The following is an 18,750-nucleotide window of genomic DNA, read 5'->3' on the forward strand; positions in this document are numbered from 1 at the left end:
AGTAACTTTCAGCAGAATGTCCTTTGCTACACCAGCAGTTTCATTGTGGACTAAGCAGCATTGCTTTCACAGGATAAAAAACAGCTTTCTTCTTCTTCTTCTTCTTCTTCTTCTTCTTCTTCTTCTTCTTCTTCTTCTTCTTCTTCTTCTTCGCGTTCCAATAAAGGAATGCAGAGGCCTATTGCATCTTCGACCAAGAAACTTCACCTCTTTGTTAGATTAGTAAATGTTAAGACATAGGAAAAACAAGCCTAAAAGCGATGCAAACCTTTCTTCAGGCTGCTATATTGAAATGAAAAGCTCCAAAACAAAATAATAAATGAAATATGTGGAGGCATCTGTTAACCTAACGAAGCTGGGTGCTCTGAGTGCCAATGAACACACAAAGGATGTAAGGAAGGAAAGGAGCATGCAACTTTGCCAGCACATGTAAAACACATTTGATGTGCACGACATTCCCCAAAGAATCCTGGGAACTGACATTTGTTAAAGATGCTGGGAATGGTAGCTTTGTGAGGGGTAGAATCATAGAATCATAGAGTTGGAAGAGACCACAAGGGCCATCGAGTCCAACCCCCTGCCAAGCAGGAAACACTATCAGAGCACTCCTGACATATGGCTGTCAAGCCTCTGCTTAAAGACCTCCAAAGAAGGAGACTCCACCACACTCCTTGGCAGCAAATTCCACTGTCGAACAGCTCTTACTGTCAGGAAGTTCTTCCTAATGTTTAGGTGGAATCTTCTTTCTTGTAGTTTGGATCCATTGCTCCGTGTCCGCTTCTCTGGAGCAGCAGAAAACAACCTTTCTCCCTCCTCTATGTGACATCCTTTTATATATTTGAACATGGCTATCATATCACCCCTTAACCTCCTCTTCTCCAGGCTAAACATGTCCAGCTCCCTTAGCCGTTCCTCATAAGGCATCGTTTCCAGGCCTTTGACCATTTTGGTTGCCCTCCTCTGGACACGTTCCAGTTTGTCAGTGTCCTTCTTGAACTGTGGTGCCCAGAATACAGTGGCACTATTACTTCCCTTGATCTAGATGCTATACACCTATTGATGCAGCCCAGAATTGCATTGGCTTTTTTAAGCTGCCGTGTCACACTGTTGGCTCATGTCAAGTTTGTGGTCAACCAAGACTCCTAGATCCTTTTCACATGTACTGCTCTCAAGCCAGGTGTCACCCATCTTGTATTTGTGCCTCTCATTTTTTTTGCCCAAGTGCAGTACTTTACATTTCTCCCTGTTAAAATTCATCTTGTTTGTTTTGGCCCAGTTCTCTAATCTGTCAAGGTCATTTTGAAGTGTGATCCTGTCCTCTGGGGTGTTAGCCACCCCTCCCAGTTTGGTGTCATCTGCAAATTTGATCAGGATGCCCTTGAGTCCATCATCCAAGTCATTGATAAAGATGTTGAATAAGACCGGGCCCAAGACAGAACCCTGTGGCACCCCACTAGTCACTCTTCTCCAGGATGAAGAGGAACCATTGATGAGCACCCTTTGGGTTCGGTCAGTCAGCCAGTTACAAATCCACTGAGTGGTAGCATAGTCAAGACCGCATTTTACCAGCTTCTTTACAAGAATATCATGGGGCACCTTGTCAAATGCCTTGCTGAAATCAAGGTAGGCTACATCCACTGCGTTCCCTTCATCTACCAGGCTTGTAATTCTGTCAAAAAACGAGATCAGGTTAGTCTGACATGACTTATTTTTCAGAAATCCATGCTGACTATTGGTGATACTTTCTAGGTGCTCACAGACTGTTTGCTTAATGATCTGCTCCAGAATCTTCCCTGGTATTGATGTCAGACTGACTGGGCGGTAATTATTTGGGTCCTCTCTTTTCCCCTTTTTGTAAATAGGGACAACATTTGCCCTCCTCCAGTCTGCCGGGACTTCGCCTGTTCTCCAGGAATTCTCAAAGATGACTGCCAGTGGTTCTGAGATCACATCTGCCAGTTCTTTTAATACTCTTGGATGCAGTTCATCTGGCCCTGGAGACTAGCCAAGTATTCTTGTACTATCTCCTTAGTTATTCTGGGCTGTGTTTCCTCTGCTGAATCATTTGCTCCAAATTCTTCAGGTCGGGCATTGTTTTCTTTATCGGAGAAGACTGAGGCAAAGAAGGCATTGAGGAGTTCAGCCCTTTCTGTGTCCCCTGTTTGCATTTCACCATCTTCTCCTCTGAGTGACCCCACTGTTTCTTTGTTCTTCCTTTTGCTACGAACATACCCATAAAAGCCTTTTTTGTTGCTTTTAACCTCTCTAGCAAGCCTGAGTTCATTCTGTGCTTTAGCTTTTCTGACTTTGTGTCTACATGTGCTGGCTATTTGTTTGAATTCCTCTTTGGTGGTTTCCCCCCTTTTCCATTTTTTTGTACACATCCTTTTTTAATCTTAACTCAGTTAAAAGTTCTTTAGATAGCCACCCTGGCTTCTTTAGGCACCTTCCATGTTTCCGTCTCATTGGTATTGCCTGAAGTTGTGCTTTTACTATCTCCCTCTTAACAAACTCCCAGCCATCATGAACTCCCTTTCCTTTTAGTATTACTGTCCATGGGATCTCACCCAGCACTTCCCTAAGTTTTATGAAGTCGGCTTTCTTAAAATCAAGAAATTGAGTCCTAGTATGCTTGGCTGCTCCTTTCCGCTGTATAGTAAACTTCAGAAGAGCATGATCACTCGCGCCTAATGATCCTTCCACTTCTACCCCACTAACCAGGTCATCAACATTGGTTAGGACCAGATCTAAAATGGCTGTTCCTCTTGTTGCTTCTCCCACTAAACTACAGTTCCCAGAATTCTTTTCGAGGGGTAATATGCTTTAAAAGTGCTCCAGATCATAGCATCATAGAAATGTGGACTTGGAAGGGACAGTGAGGACCATCTATTTCAACCCCTTGCAATGCAGGAATTGTTTGCCCAATGTGGGGCTGAAACCCACAATGCTGAGATTAGAGTCTCATGCTGTACCAACTGAGCTGTCCTTCAGGGTGTGTTTGTTTACACCGTCATCTTCTGGTTTGGAGTAAACAGCATCAGAATGCAATGCATCATAAGAAATGTTAGGATGGATAAAGGATGTGGAACATGGCAGCGTGTGCACAATGCTCACCCTGAATTCAGATTAAAAGGAAAAGTGTCCACAGCCTCCACCTTTACTGGAGGGTTCAGGTTACGCAAAGCAGGGGATGAGTGGGAGACAGCAAATAGCAACAAATGATTTCAGCAAGGACATTTTGAATATTGTTACAGATTCCAGAGGATAGAATGCATGCATATAACATGGTCAGAAGTCATTTGAGGTCGTGGTGGCAGACAATCAAAACCCTCTTTACTCCTCACAGCCAGCAGAGGACCTCAGAGCCAGCAATGGTCATTCCTGCCCACCCCTTCCTCAGAAGTGGAAGCAGCGACTTTGTAATTTAGAAGTTTCCCCTCATGTCCTGCTTCCCACAGGCATCTGGTTGGCCACTGTGAGAACAGGTTGCTGGACTAGATGGGCCACTGGCCTGATTCAGCAGGCTCTTCTTATTTTCTGAAGTTATTTCAAATCATCTTGGCAATAAATCTCAGGCTATGCAGCTGCTTCTTTTTATGAAAGCTAATCCCCCCCTTGTGCTATTTTCAATATACGACTCACCCCCTTGTAACTGCTATTTGACACATTAGGGAGAAACTACACAGCTCACACTTCTTGAACCAATATGCAAATCAAAATGCAGTTATCCTGAGAAAGTGGCAATTCTCTGAATTTTGTGATGCAGTTGTTCAGCTACAGAACCATTACAAAAATGCATACAGTGGTACCTCGGGTTAAGTACTTAATTCATTCCGGAGGTCTGTTCTTAAGCTGAAACTTTTCTTAACCTTAAGGAACACTTTAGCTAATGGGGCCTCCTGCTGCTGCTGTGCCGCTGGAGCACGATTTCTGTTCTCATCCTGAAGCAAAGTTCTTAACCTGAAGCACTATTTCTGGGTTAGCGGAGTCTGTAAACTGAAGCGTATGTAACCTGAAGCGTATGTAACCTGAGGTACCACTGTATAGTGGAGTAAAGTATTCATTAAAGAGCATATATCAGTGAGAACACCATGCAATCATGCTTTATTTTGGCCAAAAGTACAAAGGAAAATGTGTATGGTAGGAGAAATTTGCAATGATGAATTTTCAAGGGATTTTCTTTTCATCCCAAACTAATATGGAGATTTGAGGAACTGAAGAGTGGAAAATGAGATGCTGGGAGGAACTGATATTCACAGATTTGCCTAGTGTTTTCCATGCAAAAGGACCCAGGTTCAGAAAGGGATAAATTAGAGATGGGAGACGAGTCCTTATTCCACATCTGGTGGGCAATACTGTGGGTGATCAGCGTATCTGAAACGAAACAAAAGAGAGTCAACACTCAGGGTGGGGAAGATGCACAAGCAACGAAAATTGATCTGTTGCTAGCCATTGCCTCATGAGACCATTTCACACAGTGAATTGTAAGCTCCCCAAGTTTGCCATCAAATGCCCACCCTGCTCAAAATCTGGGAGGCTGAAAGTCAAAATGGTCCACCATATTACAATCTAAAACTTGAAATACTGGGATGATCATATGTCCGTCTTCTCACTAGAGAAAATAACCCCTAGATGATGAATACAGCCCTGGTTGCTGATCAAAGTGGTACAAAAGGGTTGGGTCAAAGGTCTCCCTCCTCTTCCCCAGCGTCTTTTTGAGACTTTCAGGGGGAGAAGGACAAATGCTGTTTTGGGAGTCCCTTACTGGCAGTAATGCATGAGGCAGCCATATTTCCCCCATCAAATGCTCCTGGGAATGTCTGCACATCATTGTATGGCATTGGTCTCAAGGGTATTTGGAAGCCTGGTTTCAAAGCACAGAGCAACTGCCGGGTGAGCAGCAAAGCTACAACTTGCTTTTTATATTGGAAAAAGATCCTGAATTGCCATGGGGTAAATTATGGGGAGTTTAGAAGTCCACCCCAAACATCACATTTTGTCAGAAACTGGACTTTTTCAAGACTGTCTAGGGCCAAAAACTACTGGGATAGCTCAGTCGGGAATGGATGGAACTCTTGATCTCAGGGCCATGGGTTTGAGCCCCGTGCTGGGCAAAAGATTCCTGCATTGCAGGGGGTTGGACTAGATGACCTCCCTGGTCCCTTCCAACTCTACAGTTCTATGACATGGACACTTGTCCATACACTTGCACCCCATTCCAAGTATGCATGGGGCTTTGGTACAAGGGATCCACAGTAATTCCTTCTATAGTTTCACCTAATTCTCTATGAAGAGAAGAGATGGATGACAGATCTTTTCTTCCTTTTGCTCTCGCAGTGTGAATTCTTGCGTGAAGCACTTTTATGTATTCGTATGCATACTATTTAAATATGACTTACACGTCCCATTTTAAATAGCTCATGCCTTTGTGAAGGCCATCAATGGATTTCATATCCTCCTCAGACAGCTGGAAAGTAAGTGCCTGTCAGGGGGAGAAAATAAAATGCTGAGGTGCTTTTACCTCATGTCTTCTTTTTGCACCTCAGAGCTGTGCACTTTTTTCCAGCAACAGAGAAACCAAAGCAAACTTTTCTACCACCTTCCAAAGTTCAAATCCTTCATTCAACAGCTTCAGTCCAGATGTCCTCCCACTGAGGGAATTTTATATGCATAGTAATGTAGGTTTGCAATAGAACAGGAGTGGGGAAACCGTGGCCCCCCAGATGTGGATGGACTCCAACTCCCCATCAGTCTTTGCCATCATGACCAATGGTCAGGGATGAGGGAAGTCACAACCCAGTAAATATTGTCTAGTACTTCTTCAGTAGTCACAGCTGTCCATGAAAGAACAGGTCAATTCTGTGTCCAGGGCAGCTGTCTACCAGCTCCAACTGGTATGCAGGCTGAAACCCTACCTGCCCGCAGACTGTCTCGCCAGAGTGGTACATGCTCTAGTTATCTCCCACTTGGACTACTGCTAAAGGGCTACCTTTGAAGGTGACCCTAAAACTAAAACAAATCCAGAATGCGGCAGCTAAACTGGTGACCGGGAGTGGCCGCCGAGACCATATAACACCGGTCCTGAAAGGCCCATATTAGCTCCCAGTACATTTCCGAGCAAATTCAAAGTGTTGGTACTGACCTTTAAAACCTTAAATGGCCTCGGCCCGGTATACCTGAAGGAGCGTCTCCATCCCCATCGTTCAGCCTGGACACTGAGGACCAGCGCCAAGGGCCTTCTGGCGGTTCCCTTGCTGTGAGAAGCCAAGTTACAGGGAACCAGGCAGAGTCCCTCCTTGGTAGTGGCACCCACCCTGTGGAATGCCCTCCCATCAGATGTGAAGGAAATAAACAACTATCTGACTTTTAAAAGACATCTGAAGGCAGCCCTATTTAGGGAAGTTTTTAATGTTTGATGTTTTATCGTGCTGTTCACATTCTGTTGGGAGCTGCCTTGAGTAGCTCGGGAAACCCAGCCTGATGGACGGCATATAAATAAATTATTATTATTATTATTATTATTATTATTATTATTATTATTATTCATGCAGTGTATAGCTAAACTGCCGAGTTATGTGACCCGTGAGTTCACAGTGTTCAAATGTTGTGCTTTTTCAGTATTGTTTTTTAATGGATTAATATATGCTGCTTTACCTGGATATCTTCCTCAATTTGCTCTCTGGTGTCGGCCTTCACTATGACCACCAGGCCGCGCTGCAGTTGGTAGCGAATAGCCACGAGAGCTGGGCTTTTGTTGTACTTCTTGGCAATCGCAACCAACAGAGGGACTTCAAGCAGGGGAGGAGCTTCTGGATTTAACCTGTTGGAGAGCAACAAGGGGAGAAGGTATGTTTCTGGTGTCAAGATGCACAAACATATACACACAAATATAGGATGGGGGACACTTGGTTTGACAGCAATATATATGAAAAGGATCTAGGGGTCTTTGTAGACCACAAGCTTAACATGATTCACAGTGTGATGCAGCAGGAAGATAAGCTAATGCTATTCTAGGCTGCATCAGCAGAAGTATAGTGTTCCCATCAAGGGAAGTAATAGCAGCACTCTATTATGCATTGGTGAGACTTTACCTGGAATACTGTGTCCAGTTCTGGACTCCACAGTTTAAGAAGCATATTGACCAGCTGGAATATGTGGAGAGGAGGGCAAACAGAATGATAAAATATCTGGAACCTGAGCCACATGAGGAATGGTTGAAGGAGCTAAGAATGTTTAGCATGGAGAAGGGTAGACGGACAGGTGATGTGATAACCATCTTTAAATATCAGAAGGGCTGCCTCATGGAAGATGGCGCTCGCTAATTTTTTATTGCTACAGTGCCGGGGTAACTAAGAAAGAAAAGAAAAAAGCCCCAACAGGCCAATGGGGTTGGTGTCTGCTCAGTGTATAAAGAATCCTGAGTACCTGTTGGAGAGAAAATATGGAGCATTGGGGCGGGAGGTGAAATGTAATGGAGTGTCCTGGAAGAAGGCACGGCTCACTGGACTGAAGCCAGAACAAGAGAACTCAGTATTGCAAAGTTTTGTTGCTGGTCCCACTTGTGAAAAATAATTATTAGGGTGGCATCCAATACAGATGAAAACAATAGAAATGTAGGGAACAGGCTATGTAAAAAGTGAAATGCTATAATAATTTAAATGTAAGGCTGGATGGAGGGCCCTTTCATCCCTGCCAGTCTTGGTGATTGCAACCAACAGGACAGCAGAGCAACATGGAAAGAGTGTGCATTTTTGGTGGGCAGAATATAGATATCAGCATTGGCCGGGCCATCCAATATATGCTATCTTTAAAGGTTGGTTAGTTGATTTGAATTAATTTAAGTTTTTAGTATAGTGCTTTCCCCCCAATAAATCACAAGCTCATACTTTGCGTGTGGATCATTCTGTAGCCAAAATGGTAGCATCCATGCACAAAAGAGAGGTCTTTTTCTTTGCTGAGGTACAATCAGTATTTGCGGGGGGGGGGGGGATGCAACAGCACTTTCTCCCCTGGCGCCGTTGGGCCCGCCCTCACTTAAATATAGTGCACCCTCCTCACAGAACACCAATTCCACGAATTCCTACAAACTACCCCAGATTATCTTGTGGGGGTTTTCCCTTGTGTGAGGGAAAACTTAATACTTTGGATTTGATCAAATAAACAACAAAGATTTTGTTAAACAAAGGAAGTTTATGACACAAGTGGGTGAAACATAGGATACTTCAGATTATAATTCTCTTTCACTTCAGTTCTTTCTCAGTTGTTGCACGGCGGTTGCCCCTTAATACTTTGGTTCTTAAACAAGGTGGTACTTCCTGTCAGTTACACACCCCTTTGACAACCCTACTCCTGAGGTACTCCAAGTAACAGACCCAAGGGATCTCCATAGCCCCCTTAACTGGTTTGGGAGTCTTCTCTTTTTGTAGAAGAATCTCTCCCCTCCTGACTGGAATGAATCCAAAGTGGGCTGTCTTTTTTTCCAGCTTCCACTTCTCCTGGCTCAGCTTCAGCCTCCCAGTTAATTCCTGGCCTATTACTCTTACAGGACACCACACACTGTCCTTCACACTAAGCTCAGAGACTCCTTTCTCTAGCTTGTGATATATTCCTCAGAGTGGATGTTTTCACTCAGAAGCAACTCTCTCTCTCCCTCCCTCCCTATTCTCCCAACCTACCAAACTGTCTCTCCAAATCCTCTCCTTTTCATCTCCCCCTCCTGGAACCCCAGCCAAAAAGAAAAAGAAAACACTTGGGGACCCAACCTGTCCAGCAAAACAAACTTTTCCGTCACAGGGGTACCTAAGGAGGGAAAGAAAGGCCCAAAGAATCCTGTGTGACTGTTGGAGAGTTGAGATGGAAAAGAGGGAGGGAGTTCAAATGAAATGGAGGATCCTGGAAGAATGCACAGCTCATTGTCTTGAGAAGGAGAACTCAATATTTGTTGCTGGTCTCACTTGTAAAAAATAAGCATTTAAGTGGCTTCCAAGATAGATAAAAACAACACAATTCAAAATTCTGAGACACACGAAACAAGCTATGTAAAAAGAGAAATGCTATAATTATTAGCAAGGCAGGGTGCAGGGCCCTTTCATTCCTGCCATTCTACTGCTTAAAGCAACATTAAACATAATATAAATGTGATTTGAAAACAGCACAAAATTTCAGAAGCAGAAATTATGAAATAGCCCCCTGCCTGTAACATTTAAAAACATGTGTTTGGGAGAAGTCAAACAGTTATATTAAAAAATATGTCTAAAATGGGATGTGAAGAGCTTTGCAAATCTCTCTCTGGAATGAGTTCCCCAATTGTGGGGCCACTACAGAAAAGGCCCTGGTGCTGGTATCCAACATGAGGATCTTTATTAATTGTGGGGCCAAGAGTACAACCTTCAGAGCTGATCTGGATGCTGGGGAATAGTGGGCCTTGGTGGTGCCTGAGGTGGTCCCCAAACGTTTTGGCTTCATCTCTTACCATCTTGGGTCCCTTTGGGATCCCAGGACACAATATCCTTCTAGGATGATATCGTTTGACTTGCAGAAGGCCAGCAGCTTGCTTTGGTTCCGATAAGGATGGCATTCAACCTGTAGATTCAAAATCCCCCAACGCAACCCAAAAGTGAGAATTCAGGTGAAACAAAGAATACCATGAAATAAAGGAAAGGCAGAAAAGCAGAACCATGCTATTATTTCTTGAAATATCCTGTTGTTACCATTCTTAAAGTGTGTTGTGTTTTCTGATGCATCAGAATCTTTAGATGACCATTCTTGCTTTTGTGGTTTCCATTGCCATGCTCCTCATCCATGAAATATGTGTTAGCTGAAGATGGGGGACAGGGCTTATTCCCCCACAATCTCCTGTCACTCCAGCCCTGTTGAGTCATTATACCCAAAGAAGAAATGTCCTGGGCACACTGTTCTGCCTGCAGTGTCTCTATTTCTGGTCACTCAGTCTCTGAATTTTCTACATTGAGCAGAAAGGTCTGATGGGGGATTTGCCTGGTTTTCCATCAAGCTGAGCAGATGATCTGGGACTCTGCTTTATCAGTGTCTCAATAAACTGAAATTTCCAATCAAATTGAGCAGTGGAGACATCAGAAAATAAAATTAGGGGAAGAAGGGCACAAGACATTTCAAAGAGGGCAGTTGTTTTTATTAAAGATTTCTGAGGTTAAAAAAATATGTGCATCGTCTCCTTTTTCAAGTTGCATTTTCTACAGATTAATTTCATTTGTTGTGAGACACAGACTCAGTCTCTGAATTTTCTACGTTGAGCAGAAAGGTCTGATGGGGGATTTTCCTGGCTTTCCATTAACTTGAGCAGATGATCTGGGACTCTGCTTTATCAGGGTCTCAATCAACTGAAATTTCCAATCAAATTGAGTGTATGATATGTTAATAAAGTAGTTTAGCCAAAATGCTGCGCTGCTGAGTCTGTCACGCGAATTGCTAATAGTCTGCTGTTCCTAAGTGTGCTGATGCCTCTTGATATCAGTCGCTGTGATGTTCGGGCTGGAGAAACCTCTTGAAGCTCCCGAACGACTGACCAGGAGGGAGAGAACATGCCAGTCGGGCATGTGTCTCTAACGGAGTCCTACTTGCGTGTAGGATGATCCTGACACTGACTGCTTGCAGGCCTCCTTCTACCTGGTATGCTTGTTTCAAACATTATGGACTTCTCCACACTTCCTTTGTCTGAGGATTCAGAAATCTTGATTAAATGAGAACTCATTACTGGTTCCAGGAATTTAGGGGAGTCCACCCCACAACTCATAACCATATCTTCTTGTGACTGGATCTGCAACCTTATAGCCTTAAGCAAGTTTTTTCAGAGAATGGCTGTGTTTGTCAAATCAAAGGTCCTCTCACAAAAGAGCTTAAATAAATAAGCTTTCAACAGTGTTTGGAACAAACCCCTACAAAAGGCAATCACACTTGACCTGGTTTATCACTGGCTTGTATTTCAATCCTGGCTTGTTCAGGATCATTTCCAGGTGCTTACGGGTGAAGTTGGACACTCCGATGGACCTCACCAAGCCGGCATCTTTGCACGCCTCCATTGCCTGGCAAAGAAAGCACAACATGTTTGTTGAGTGATGTTTGTTGAATAGCTGAGGCCACACCTTTTTCCAGACTAAAATTGGAGTCTTATAGTTCACCAGCTCTCATAGGAGCCATTGTGTGAGTCATTGTTCTGGACATGCCTCCTCTGGTGCAAGGCTACTGTGCTCTGTATCTGAATGACTCAAGGGATGGATTTCCTAATTTCCTACCTCCCATGTCTGACGAAGATCTACGTTTTCAATCATCAATTTTTTGTCTTCTCCCATGGGAAATAAATCTGGTCCAGGCTGGAAAAGAAGGAGGCGGAGGGAATAAGTGCATTTCATGCCTAGAAGTTCACAAGTACCACATTTCACATTCTTGTTTATTCAAGAGGGATAAAGTGTTACTCTGTCCAGGAAAAAATACTTATGGTGAAATATTAGGTAAAGGTAAAGGTAAAGGTAAAGGTTAAGGACCCCTAGACAGTTAAGTCCAGTCAAAGGTGACTATGGAGTTTTCCAAGTTTCCAAGTTTTATTATGGCAAAAGCCAGTGACACTAAACACCACAAGATCAAACAAAAAGAAATCAACAACAACATCAGAAAAAAATAAAATAAAGGATTACACAAGGGAACTTCGCAGTGTGCCATTCAACAGAAGAGATTTACGCTTCCTGATTACTAAAGTGCAAAATTTGGCCACCTCATATGATATTGAGCTTGAGGAATCTTCCAGAAGGTATTTTCGTAGAATTTTGGGGGAGGATTCCAAATAATGTTGTAGGGGTATGAATTTTGATAAAAGCGGCAAAATAAGTTGAACTCGCTCTTCACTATAAAATTCGCAAAATAGAAGGATGTGTGTGACAGATTCTACCTTATTAGACATACAGGGGCAGAGGCGCGCATGCATTGGTACCCGCGTGAATTTGCCGTACAGCACTGCTGAGGGCATTGTCTCAAAGCGGGCTCTAGAGAAAGCCCATCTATAAGCTTCGTTAGTGATGTTAGTTAAGTAAGGGGCAGTTGCAAAATTAGGCCAAGCTTTTAAACATCTATACGTCTCCGGGAGTAGGGCGTCTTCTTGTTGTAATTCGACATCGTAAAGTCTCTGAGTGATAATTGCTTTTGCCTTATTCAGAGTTCCCAAAAAAAGGTTTTCAGGGTTTAGGCCAATTTGTTTGATCTTATTAGTTATTTGCATAAGCCAAGGAGGATAGGGAACTGCGGCCAGGAAGCAAGGTAACAGTCCCTTAGGATTGTAATGGATTTTCAGCCAGAGGGATATTGCTTGCTCCCAGACTTTTAATTCCACTCTGGGCAGTCCTGCCTCTTGCCTTAAGACTGCATTAGGTGTACACTTTGGGGTAGCAAATAATGATCTTAAGAATTTTGATTGTACTGTTTCAAGGGTCTTAAGGTTGGCAGAGGGGCTAATTTGAGAGCCATACAGGAGTTGGGCTAAAGATTTTGCCTGAAAAACTTTTAGGGCCATCGGGAGGAAGCCAGCTCCTTTCCTTCTGAATAATCTAAGGATGGCATTTGCACTTCTTCCTGCTGATATAGCTGATGTGGTCAGGTGTGTTGACAATTTGGCATTATAAGAGAAAGTAATGCCTAAGTATTGGAAGGTCTTAGTCTGTTCAATGGCGTTTCCCTTTACGCTCCAATTATCTTTCCTGAAGGAGCGGTTAAAATGTACAATTTTGGTTTTAGCAAAATTAATTGTTAACAGTTCAGTGTTACATTGGTCACTAAACTTTCCTAAGGCACGTTTCAGACCCACTTTGGTTTGAGAGAGAAGAGCAGCGGGTGACTATGGAGTTATGGCGCTCATCTTGCTTCCATACCGAGATAGCTGGCATTTGTCCTTAGACAGCTTTCCGGGTCATGTGGCCAGCATGACTAAACCTCTTCTGGTACAACGGAATACCATGACGGAAACCAGAGCACACGGAAACACCATTTACTTTCCCGCCTCAATGGTACTCATTTATCTACTTGCACTGGTGTGATTTCTAATTGCTAGGTTGGCAGAAGCTGGGACAGAGCAATGGGAGCTCACCCCATTGCAGGGATTTGAACCGCCGACCTTCTGATTGGCAAGCCCAAGAACTACATGTCCACCAGCATCCCCCCATTGCAATATTAATACAGTATTGTCTCTTTTAACCCAGTGGTGGGAATCAGTGGATCTCCAGGCTTTGCTGGCCTCCAAGTCCCATCAGCTGCAGCCAGCAAGGACAGTGATCAGGGATGATAGGAGTTGCAATTGAGCAACATCTGGAAGGCCACAGGTTCCCCAAACATGCTTTAATCCCCCCCCCCCTAGAACAAACTGTCTTCTCTCTCTGCACAGGCCTGTCTCCCCATCTCTCCAACCCCTTTTTTCTTCCCTCGCTCCCTCGCCAAGTCCTGCTATGCAGATGATTTCTTACATATGATGCCCATGTAGTTAATGTAATAAGTATATGCAACTGTTTTCTTTAACTGGCATGGTTTCTCCCCCCAAATCTGGGAGCGGTCATTCCTTGATTGAGATATAGTAAAGCAGAGAACTGTCAGCATCTCTAAGAAATAACAATTCCCAATGTTCCTTCAGGGAATAAAATATTTTTAGTAGGCTCTCCCCTCCCATTCAAATATTGTACTCAATACTTGCATTATGACATCAATAATTATTTACCTTCATAGAATACGGATTGTGCATTAAGAACAGATCCATGTAGTCAAACTGGAGTTTCTTCAGGGATTCTTCTATGCATTTCCTAACTAGCTCAGGGCGGTGGAAGGTACTCCAGAGCTGTCAAAAATATAAAGAGATTTATATTTTCACACAGCCATACAGTTTTTGGGTCTCGGGACAGTTTAGCTCTGGCAGATGACTATTCCAGTGTGCACAGTGTTAAGGACACACTCAAATATTGTTCTGAAGAGTATTTTGAATTGCTGTGGTGAGGTAAAGCAAATTTAAAGTCATCATTGCTAATAAACAGTATTTTTACCATTTATTTATGAAATTTATATATTGCCCTTCATCAAAAGATTGCATCATGATGCAGGCGCTATATTTTACAGTGGTACCTCGGGTTACAGACACCTCGGGTTATAAACACTTCGGGTTACAGACACTGCTAACCCGGAAGTAGTACCTCAGGTTAAGAACTTTACCTCAGGATGAGAACAAAAATCGCGCACCAGTGGTGCGTTGGCAGTGGGAGGCCCCATTCGCTAAATTGGTACCTCAGGTTAAGAACGGTTTCAGGTTAAGAACGGACCTCCGGAATGAATTAAGTACGTAACCAGAGGTACCACTGTACTCTTTTTTTTAAAAAATGCCAAACTCACTCACTTTTCCAGTGTAGAAAATGTCTTCCCTTTTTATTGTTCCGTCTGCAATCTTCGCACGAACAGCCCGCCCAACGTGCTCCTCTGTCTGGTATACATATGCACTATCAATAAGACGGAAGCCGTATTCTATTGCTATCTTTGCAGCCTCCTCACACTTACTTTTGGGAACCTGCCGGTTGAAAAGGTGAAAAGGTTAGTCAAGGTCTCTGCTTCAGTGGGGAAATTAATATCAGAGGGTACCTGTAAGTAACACTGAGTATCGGTGAACATTTTCAAACTAGACCTGAGTCTCAGGGACTCAGCTAGGCTGGCCCTAAACAAGTGAAAAGAAAGAAAAAGCGTAAAGAAAAAGCAATTTATGTATACAGTATGTGTTGCATGTGCGATATAACATTGTGCCACCAGATGGCAAAATGGAGTCTTGTTTTTCTCTACCTGTTTTCCCTGTTTAAATTTACAGCACTTTATACTGAAACGCTTCTTTGATGTGTCTAGATCCATCCCTGCTGATGCCTGGGTCCTCTTTCATGTGGAAAGGTGGCACTGACCAGCAATGACAAAAGGGCTCCAATCAATGTTGCAAGGTGTTGAGCTGCCATTTTAATTTCCCACAATCCCTCTGCCAGCACACACCAAGGCACTATGGGAAATTAAAACGGGTGCTCCCAGGTAGCTGCCAGGTGGGAAACAGGATGAAATCTTATCTTGTGTTCGTGATATGTGTTAGAATTCCTGCTCCATGATTGCAGTCATGGGATTGCTGTCTATCACATGATGGTATATGTTTTGACTCCACAGAGTGGGAAGTGACAGAGACAGGATGTTTGTGTTACTGTGTTCTGTGAAGTGGGACTATTGTCCTTTGTCCTTTTTCTTTCTGCTGTCTGATGCTAGAGAGAGAGGGTGCCATGTTGCAGCGCTCCGTGTGCGTTTATATCTAAATAAAGTAGATTAGCCAAAATGTTGAGTTGCTGAGGTCTGTTGCTCAAGTTGCGCAAACTCTGCGGATCCCTAAGTGTGACGATGTCTGTTGGCATCGGTCGCTGTGATGTTCGGGCAGAAGAAAGCTTTTGAAGCTCCCAAACGATCGACCAGGAGGGAGGGAACATGCCGGTCGGGCATGTGTCTCTGCCAGGGTCCTACTCGAGTGTAGGCTGAGCTCCTGACAGTACGCGCATGTATGGGAAATAGCAATTTCTGAGTGCTTGACCCAAACATGCCAGATTTATTCATGGATTTATTAATGGTCAGGCAAAGAGAGACAATTTTTAGGACTTTCAGGATCACATCAATAAGTCAGCAGAGTTATTGCAACCCCCTATAACACATGTATCTCTATGGAGACTACTAATTAATTAGTGAACCTAGAAGAAGAAGAAGAAGAAGAAGAAGAAGAAGAAGAAGAAGAAGAAGAAGAAGAAGAAGAAGAAGAAGAAGAAGAATTTTTTATATCCCACTTTATCACTACCCCAAGGAGTCGCAAAGTGGCTAACATTCTCCTTTCCCTTCCTCCCCCACAACAAACACTCTGTGAGGTGAGTGGGGCTGAGAGACTTCAAGAAGTGTTACTGGCCCAAAGTCACCCAGCAGCTGCATGTGGAGGAGTGGGGAAGTGAACCCGGTTACCCAGATTATGAGTCTATCACTTAACCACTACACCACACTGGCTCTCTTTTATGTATACACAGTACCTTACCGTTTCATAGCTGACAATACCATAAAATGTACTCCATGTTTTGGTTTGTCTTTTATGTTATATTGATGGTGTTACTGTTATAACACACACACACACACACACACACACACACACACACACACACACACACTATTGTGAAAAAATGAAATATTTAATGGTGTGTGTGTAAAAATTTGATGTGAGTGGGGTTTTGGCTCTATGCCTGAATTCCTTCTAACTCTGGATATAAGAAGGAACCAATTGCTGGAATAGGTATGCAAGTCTCTTGGCAATGGCCCCTTAAGTATGGAATGTTAAGGAAATAAATGAAGCAGCTCTGTGCCAGAGGGGGAAGGGGTGGGTAGTTAGAAAGACAAAAACTAGGGTGTGTGTGTGAGAGAGATCCAGGAGTTGGAAGCAGAAAGCAGGCTGGGCAGCTGAGAGATGGAGCCCAGCCTGATTTCTGCTGGAATCCAAGGCTATGGCCGTGGGAGAAGCAAGTCAATGATGTGAACCCCTCCATCCTTCTTGTTGGTATCTGTCTGTCTCTAGAGACAATGGAGTGTGCCTCCGGGGGAAAGTAAGAATTGCTGTGTTAGCAGCACCAAAGTGACTTCCCTGGGGAGCAAACCTGGGCAGTGGGTATAGAGGTCCTGGGCTGCCCAGATGAAAAGGCCTCTCTCTCATCCTCGCTGATGTGATCCAAAGGAACGCAGAGTAATACATTTGGCACCAGCTTGGCTGCAGGAGTTGCCAGAAGGAGGCATGCAATGCACCACCCAACCATCCTAGGAACTCCAGCCCAGATTTGTGTAGGGTTTACTCCTTTTCTTCTCCTGAAGATATCCCACAAGGCAGCAGAGGTTCAAGAGCAGAGTTTTCCTTCTCCTAGATAGGCTACCTCCCTAGCTAGATGAGCCCCATCTGCCCCTCATTTTCCTCTACGCCCCATACATAAACTGCCTTCTTGACCATTGGATCCCCTAGTAATCTCATCTGTTCAATCTGCCAGAGCCTCTCTTCACATGCAGGATTGAAAATGAGCAATCAGTTAACTTGTCAGTTATTTTGGTTCAAACAGTGGAACACTGTTGAGGAAGTCTCTTCGTCAGCATGTATCTCTTTGTATAAAATGGATTCTACCCTTGCTTTATATGTGAATGGAGCAGACATATGAATTTGAATTGGAAAAATGGAAAAAGGAAAATTCCTTTGAAAAACTGAGTGGTAACTTTTATTTGGTAAATTCATGATATTCCTAGAAATTAATTTAATTACAAAACAAGAACGTACATTGATCCCTTCATTTGCGTTGCTGGTGATATGGACCAAATGAAGATGGTTTGGATAAAGAATTGATTCTATATTTATTGTGAGTGTCCAGAATAGTTAGCTAATGGCTGGTAATTTTGGATAATATTGTTATTCCCAACAAAACTACGGTAATAGTGGGCACTTATAATTCTATAGAAATATTTTTGAAAATATCACTAGAAATTTTGCACTGGGGGCTTTGAACCCTGCAGAAATTCACACTGGAAACTGTTTCTCAGCTACAAACCATCCAAGTCTTGCACAAAACATTATTTGCTCCTGAATCTGCTGGCTCAGGACCCTTGTTCAATGAGAAGCAGAGCTTTATGTGCTGCAAGGCATCTGTTGCATTCTTGGCTGCTGTGACTGAAATATACTCAGAGTCGCAAAGTGATTTCATGCTCTTTATTCAGCTCATAGTGGTGAGGAGGAATGAATGAAAGTCCCCTCAAGGTATCTGCTTTATATACATTATTTACACAATGGGCTGCACATGATTGGCTAATTCCGGAATTCTACTGTAAGCCAATCAGGTTGTGGATTCACTTCTATCTGGAGCATGATTGGGTGGTTCCTGCCAACCAATCATACTGCTGCATTGTTCTAGGACCAATCAGACTGCTGCAGTTTGGATCCTATTCAACTCAGTACATAACAGTGACCCAAGAAGTTCTTATGCACAAATGGCTTCTCAGATCAGGTGAGGTATCCCATGCGGTGCTTTGCAATGTATGAAGCACCCAGCAGCTGGCAGGCATCTTGCTCTTCAAAAACAAGTTACAACAATCTGAGAGTTAAATATTTTACTTACAGTGTCCGGGGTAAAGGTTCCAAACCCCAATATGGGGATTTTGTTCCCATCATTCATTGTAATGCCATGGTCTTTGCTAAGTGCCATTTTCTGCTTCTGTGCTTGTTCAGTTCTTGGCTGCAGGCTGAAACTGATCAACACGCTTGTGGTGAAAGGAAAAACTCGAGTGAAAAAAATGAAGTTCGTGTTTCCAATAAAATGTCTTTTGTTGGTACAAAAGGAGGGGAGTGCTTAAATACTCCGAAGAAATGAGAGAGAAGGGCGGGGAAACCTATGGCCAACTTTTTATCAGTATTTTTCAGCAGAATGTCCTTTGATGCCCCACAATTTTCATTGTTGACTTAGCAGCATTGCTTTCACAGGATAGATAAGCTATGACCAACTTTTTATCAGTAACTTTCAGCAGAATGTCCTTTGCTACACCAGCAGTTTCATTGTGGACTAAGCAGCATTGCTTTCACAGGATAAAAAATAGTTTTCTTCTTCTTCTTCTTCTTCTTCTTCTTCTTCTTCTTCTTCTTCTTCTTCGCGTTCCAATAAAGCAATGCAGAGGCCT

General features: G+C 43.3%; 1 protein-coding gene across 1 annotated transcript; it reads right to left on the bottom strand.

Moving 5' to 3' along the window:
- Positions 1 to 4,077: 4,077 nt before the first annotated feature.
- LOC128421907 (aldo-keto reductase family 1 member C3-like) lies at positions 4,078 to 18,423 on the bottom strand. Its single transcript, XM_053405233.1, has 9 exons — positions 18,195 to 18,423; positions 14,396 to 14,563; positions 13,730 to 13,846; positions 11,271 to 11,348; positions 10,938 to 11,060; positions 9,473 to 9,582; positions 6,655 to 6,820; positions 5,400 to 5,482; positions 4,078 to 4,374 (listed from the first exon to the last, which is right to left on the bottom strand). The coding sequence occupies exons 1-9, from the start codon at positions 18,279 to 18,281 to the stop codon at positions 4,332 to 4,334; spliced, it is 975 nt and encodes a 324-aa protein (XP_053261208.1). The 5' UTR covers positions 18,282 to 18,423; the 3' UTR covers positions 4,078 to 4,331.
- Positions 18,424 to 18,750: the final 327 nt, after the last annotated feature.

Source organism: Podarcis raffonei, chromosome 10 (assembly GCF_027172205.1).
Source record: "Podarcis raffonei isolate rPodRaf1 chromosome 10, rPodRaf1.pri, whole genome shotgun sequence".
Classification (NCBI taxonomy): Eukaryota; Metazoa; Chordata; class Lepidosauria; order Squamata; family Lacertidae; genus Podarcis; species Podarcis raffonei.

Bases quoted from the DNA above. Each gene is read 5' to 3' on its own strand.
- LOC128421907 (XM_053405233.1), bottom strand. From the start codon at position 18,281: ATGGCACTTAGCAAAGACCATGGCATTACAATGAATGATGGGAACAAA. The intron at 14,564-18,194 runs GTAAGTAAAATA...TTCAACCGGCAG, and splicing joins GAACCTTTACCCCGGACACT to GTTCCCAAAAGTAAGTGTGA. The intron at 9,583-10,937 runs GTCAAGTGTGAT...TTGAATCTACAG, and splicing joins ACAAGCCAGTGATAAACCAG to GTTGAATGCCATCCTTATCG.